A 6800-nucleotide genomic window follows, 5' to 3' on the forward strand; every position below is an offset into this window, starting at 1 on the left:
GTATAAAAACTGATACAATTACATGTNCGGGCTTATTCAAAGACAAACTAACAAAACAAGAGAAAATGACACAACTAAGTTAAAAACGCGGGCAAGATCTCGAATAGGAGCCACCAATGCCCACATTACAAGAACCTTCGGTAGTTTAATGTAACATACTTGATGCAACGCTACTGGCAGAAACTGTAAAAATTATATAAGTGTTTTTCCTTGAAATTTCTGGCAGAAAGTTGTTACGAAAAGCTTGTAAAATAACACGACGGAGGTATTTTTACAGGCCACTGGTAATAGAAATGAACATTGTTAAATTACAGAGTACATAGTAGTTAACATTTTCGTATGTAAATTTCAATTGCACAGATATCTGGTTTTTCTACAAGTTACTGGTTTGAATAGATTTACTAGTATCCAGGTGTATTGAATCAGGTATTGCTTTTAGGTATAAATTTGAGGATGCAAATCTTGACATCTAGTTCGTGAGCAAATTCAGAAATATCCCAAGCTGTCCCTTTAATTTACTGATATCTCTATTACTTAAAATGTCTTTTTTAGAGATTTTACCCCGACCTCTTCAACTTTTTGGGCCTGATCCTGCAACAATTCTGCCATTTCCTAATCAGATAAAAAGGACAAAATGTCCCTAGATTCATCCGTATCTCCAAAACTAACACTATAACAACCAGACAATGTCCCGACTAAACATACAACAAAAAAAGCTAATGAAGCAATAGTTTAATAAAACTATCATTTATAGATACTGAACAACGTTCTAGTATACAAGGATGATTAATAAAACATATAACATTTGCATCTCAGAATAAAAAAGTGCGTTGGCTCTATATATTCTAGCAACTATTTTTAACCTATTTTGGTGATGATTATTTATGTATCAGTAGCTTCTTTACAGAATAAAGTGCAAGGTGAACACCTTTATTACTAAGGAACTTTAATATGCATTATTTAACTACCTTTTTTAGTTAGTTTATTTTATGCTCTAGAAATTATAGTAAACAATCATCAATAAGGTAGGGTGGGGCATAGCGTCCACCCGAGGTAAAATGCCCACCTCACGTGGTACGCAAACTATTCACCAGAGGCAGCGAATAATAACGTCAAACCAACGTCCACGAGCCTGAAAGGTCTTGTTTGAAAAGTCTTTGGATTTCGTCAAAATATAAGTTAGAAATAATTAATCATGTGATTTAGCTACATTTCTTAAAATAAAATGTTCATTATTTGAGAGTTATTTCATTCAAATTAAATATGAACAGAGAGAAATCTTTCTATGTCCGAATAATCTAAATGGAAAGAATGGCTGTGAAAATGGGACATAACTGTTGTTTAATTTTTAGACCGCAAAAAATTCTATTGTTGAAACGAAACAGTCTACTGGAGGTGAAACGCCCACATACATGTGAGCCATGACGCCCATTGTGGGCTCCTTGCCCCACAATGATATTTTTGATAATCAGTTCATTAAAGGGTTATTTTTTTCCAGATGGTTAGGTTATACAAGAGAGTGTCAAACAGGGGGAGCTATGGATCGGAGGCTCTCCAACACGCATTGCGGGTAGGATGAGGATGCTGTACCGGACGTTCCCATTCGCCTTCAAAGGACAGTGTCAGTACCGTAGACTGTGTCCACCAAGGCAAAAAAATAGGAGTGCGGTTGTGATACTAAGGAGATCCGAGGTAGGTACTAAAAATCAAAAAATAGCAGCAGTCAATTTGGCCTAAATTAGATCTATGTCGGTTTTCACGTTGAGGGTTTGAGAAGACTATTTGACTATAGTGGGGTAGGTATATTGTATTGCGGCTTTCTTTTTAAAAACTCTACATCTCGTACACATTGGCATGTGAATGTGTAACAAAGACATTTAATAGGCTTGGCTAAAGCAATAATAGGAATATGCCTAAATGTCCTGTCTGTAGGTAGGCAGCTTCATTTTCTGCAGATTTCTCAATTTCTCAACTCAATTGGGTCCAGTAATTATGATTTAAAAAAAAGACTTGATTTGATTTGAATTCAAAATTCGATGATAAATTTTTCCAAATTACGAATTAAACTTTCTTTTGTATGTCCTCAATATAATGCAATACGTCGCATTTACTTTCATCGTAAAATGGACATTTCTTTTGGAACTTTTTGCGACACTCTCCATCGAGTCTTCTATCTGCCTTTTCTTGTTACATTCTCTACTTCCCCTGCCTCGTCTTCCTACTCTATTTTCACTGTCTCAACCCTCTACATCTTTCACTTCCACTGTCTGGTCGTCGGTGATGATGTCCGTAGAATCTTCCACCAACCTTCATTCACACTCCATTTCTAGAACTGGATGGCATGTACATGGAAATTGTAAAATGTCGATGCCAAGCATGTTGGAGACGTCAGTAAGATGCTACGTACGTATTTGAATATGATTTTCGTGCGCGAGTGGACTCTAAAATGAGAAACGTGGATTGTAAATAACAAAAACATTGATGATAAAATTTAATCAACCAAAGATATAAACATGGTTACAATCTTCTCTGCTTCTCAAATACATTCGTCGAGGAGCAGCTTTGAAATGAGCGTCATAGTCATTATGCTTTTTATAAGCAATGACTCCTTGGGCGGCATATGGATCGCAATGGTCTCTAACTGACGCTGGGAAATTGTTATAGGCTTTGTCGCAATCTATTCGTCTATGGGAGTTGTGAGCCCTGCCGTATATAATATTACATGTATCTACATTATTGACAATGCTTAGAGCTTGACCCATGTTGATGTGTCCTTTACGACTGTCAACACTTGCGACCACCACGTTTCTACCATGGTTTCTAAATTTGATGTGACCACCACACTCTCCAACATAATGTACATTACTACCAGTTATATCATTGTATGTAACAGTGAACCAATCTCGCCAAAAGTATTTCTTAGACAGGAAAGCATACAGCGCATTGTTGAAGTCATTATTGTTCATTGTATTTTTCTGATGCTTTATTAGATAATTGTCAATATCTTTTCCAGATTGAGTGTGATACTGACTAACAATAGAGCTATCTGTAGACATCATTTTGATTCTGATATGGGTAAATCGAGTTCTCCATTGGTTTTGGTAATCATGTAGAGCTGCCTTGTGGCCTTTCAGTTGATGGTAAGTCAGTTCTAACTTTGCTGCTTTCATCAACAATTGAAGAAGTCCCAGCATAAAGGTTTGACTTTTTACTCTGTCGTACTCGCTATATTTGACAACAGCAGTAAACAGACCATCTCCAAACACCCGCCCTTCATTCATAATGCCATCGTAGAGTTTTGATCCGCTGTTTTGATAATCACTCTCGTAGTTTGAAACGAAGGCAGAAGTCGTGGTTTTAACAGCTGCAGTGGAAAATTTGTAGATATTTTCGAACGCTTTGTTAACAGCATTAATTTTTTGCTCGATATCAGAATACTGTACTTGTATTTTACTCCAATCGATCATTCTTTTCACTTCAATGAATTGTAAATCGACTTTATCGAATCGATTGTCAACTTCCGTGTACAACCGTTTAATGGCTTTCAGTTCGGCTGATTCAGATTGTCCGAAAAATCCCATGATGAAAGAAACGAAGGGTCCAACGATCCCAAGAAAAGGGGTTACAGCAGTAGCCAGCTTTCCAATGACATTGGTGAACTTTTTGGCCACAACAAAGTCACCAAGTTCTTTAGCTAATGATAAACCATTTTGGATGTTAGAGGCTGTGTCTCTTATTTCCTTGGTATTAGTAACAGACACGTACAATACCAACAAAACACCAGCCAACACTTCCCAATTCATGTCTGAAAAATATAAATAAATATGATATGCAATTACTGTTTAAGGCAACAGAATAATTTCATTAACCATGGTTGAAAGATTATTCAATTAAAACTTATTAGAAATCCAAGTATATCTAATACTCGAGGGGAGGGGGGCGTAGTGGAACTGGAACTATATTATAACTAAGTACTATATCTAATGATTGTTTTGATTAAGAGTGAAGCACTAATTCTGGCGTTTGTTGAGATTAAGAGGTAAGTAGAATTGTTAATAATGAACCCACCTCAGTGGTTCCTATACTGTTGTCTCTGACACCACCAATGCTACCTTTAATAATCTGATAAAAAAATAACTCTGATTTTTATACTCAGAGATTAGATAAGACACTAAAATTGTTAAATAAGAGTCATAATGATATAGCAGGACAGCTGCTCGGTTGAGGTGGGAAAATCATGCCAGGTTCAATACACCCATAATGACAAATCAGTTTCGTATGAATTTCATTGTTCTTATCTTTTAATGGTGTCAAAAGACAGAGAGATAAGGTTATACTCGACATGTGTATAACTCAATATAGCAATATTATTATCTTAGGATCATAACTAAAGTACTGTGCACATTGGCAACATAGAATATTTATTCGCATTTTAAGGTTCCAAATCTGAACTACATTGAAAAAATTGTTTGAACTACATTGAGGGAGCCGCGGTGGCTCAGTGAGTTAGACGCTTGCTCGCTAATCTGAAGGTCCAGGATTCAATTCTGGCATAGGTCGAGATGAGATAATAACTTCGGTATTTTTCAACCTGGTGAGATGTTTTAAAAAGATATTCAAGATGTGAATATATGTACATAAAATAATAATAATATACATAGTATAATAATGGTAGAATATGGACTGAGGCTAGTATGTTTTAAGTGAAGTCAATTTTGGAGCTAAAATCGTAAATAATGTTAAGCTAACTTAGGTTTAATAGTAAATGATTAAGATTATTCATACAAGTCTTTAGTCATATGATTGAACTTTATTACTGCTATAGCAAAAATTAATTACAATAGTCGACATCGATGTTCCCATGAAAACTATAGACAACCAATTTTACGTTAAATAACAGCACTTCATTAGTTCTATAATGATAAGTCTTTAAACATTAAAAGTGTAATTCTCAGTAAGTCCCACTAACTAATACCCTTTTCGCACTGCACAACTGAATTATTGAATTCGGTTATAACTGAATAGAAAAATCCGATTCAGTTCGATTCGTTTCGGGTTGCTTTCGCACTGCAATCCTATCTTGATAGCCGCTTTCGCACTGCCGAGTCAAGTTATCTAGATAACTTTTTATTTTTAGTAACACATCACGTGACAAAAAATATGAAAATAAAATCAAAAGCATTTTCTGTTTCCTCTTCCGATATATATTCATTCTTTTCCTAGACAATTCGTGTACTTTTTGAATCCTTTTCTTGTCCCCGCCAACACCCCACCCCACGTGATAAACTTATTCGGATACCTTCTTGTTTGGTTTCGCACTGCCACTTATCTGGATCGTATCCAGACGAAATCCACCTCTTGTGGTAGATTTTTCTATCTGGATAACTTTTGGTTATAACCGAATAAGTTTTTTTGCCAGTGCGAAAGCAACCGGAAGTTATTCGGATTGGATAGAACCGAATTACTTTTGCAGTGCGAAAGGGGTATAAAATAGTAAATGTTTACATAGTGAAAGTGAATCGCAATCAAAGCAATTAAGGGAAATCAGAAAAATAAAATACGAACTTATAAGTAGAAAATAAAGATAAAATTGAGGACAAAAAACTCCTATCTATGTCAATATGTGTACTTACATGAATCGGATTTAATAATGTAGGATGATCATAAACCATAAGAAGAATAGCAAAGAAAACTGTTTAACGGATATACGATAAATTTATTGACATTACTCTGATACTGAAGAGACGTCTTGCACGTTCAGTGACAAGCGATCTACGGAAGATCGCGTAACCTGAAGCTCATCTCATGGAATCTAGTGTTAGGCAGACTTAAAATTAGGTTAGGTAGGGCATTGTAGGGTTAGCGGAAACACATGTACTTTCAAGGTCACAGGACCAACTTTAAACAATGAGAGAATGAAGCTTTGCCAGAGCTTATGGTGTAATGGTGAGTGTGCTTGCCTCAAGTGTGGGTTGAAAATACAAAACACTATACAGTCAATTATATTTATAAACCAAATTAATGATGGTAGCACTGATGCATCATTGTTACACAAATGTGTAGGAACTAGTAAACATGTTTTCCTAACAGGGAAGTCGTAACCTAGAAGTGATTGGTAATATAACTTTGACAGGACCTGACCTTGATAACACTAACGTCAACAGAAGTACTTCAGCTGCATCAACACTGGAGGTGGTACTGTAATGGATTTCGGAGAAGGGAGGGTTTGATTCTCCCAAATGTACAGGCTTAGGCGAGAAGTATAGTATCTGTTATGTACTGATTGTTTTTAGTTTACTATGAACAATATTATCATTTAAGTTCTTATTTTTTGAATATGCAACTATCATTTTCTGCTTATAGACATGGGGGAATTTCTCTTGAAGGCTCTTATAGTGGGCATGAACTATCTTGCTTGCTCGATTGCTGGTTGTATTGAACGGGACAACAAAGGGTGCTATGCCTACATTATGATGAATATTTAGTCCTATAGGTCTTGCTGTATTCAATGTCTCAATCCAATGGGCTTCCCTAGATTGACGGAATTTGGTAGTTTCATCTTCAGGCAAGTCAATTTCTATGCGCTCAATTGGGATTAAGGTGAGATCGTCTATTGAATGGTCGTCGAGGTGGAAATGACTTTGACTTATGACATTTTGTTCCAAACATGTTACTAATGACAAGTATATGCTCAATTTTTCACTTACGACAAAATACCATTGCAAAATATTCGGGTTTCCATGGAGATATGCCTCATAAAAAAGCTTATCATATAGACCTTGAAGGTAGGCCAGGAATAT

General features: G+C 35.9%; 1 protein-coding gene across 1 annotated transcript; it reads right to left on the reverse strand.

Annotated features, from left to right (window-relative positions):
* Positions 1-2495: 2495 nt before the first annotated feature.
* Positions 2496-3808, reverse strand: LOTGIDRAFT_238695 (hypothetical protein; the record flags this gene model as incomplete). The annotated part of the gene is made up of 1 exon (XM_009051245.1): positions 2496-3808. The coding sequence occupies exon 1, from the start codon at positions 3801-3803 to the stop codon at positions 2496-2498; it is 1308 nt and encodes a 435-aa protein (XP_009049493.1). The 5' UTR covers positions 3804-3808.
* Positions 3809-6800: the final 2992 nt, after the last annotated feature.

Source organism: Lottia gigantea (assembly GCF_000327385.1).
Source record: "Lottia gigantea unplaced genomic scaffold LOTGIsca_161, whole genome shotgun sequence".
NCBI classification, from domain to species: domain Eukaryota; kingdom Metazoa; phylum Mollusca; class Gastropoda; family Lottiidae; genus Lottia; species Lottia gigantea.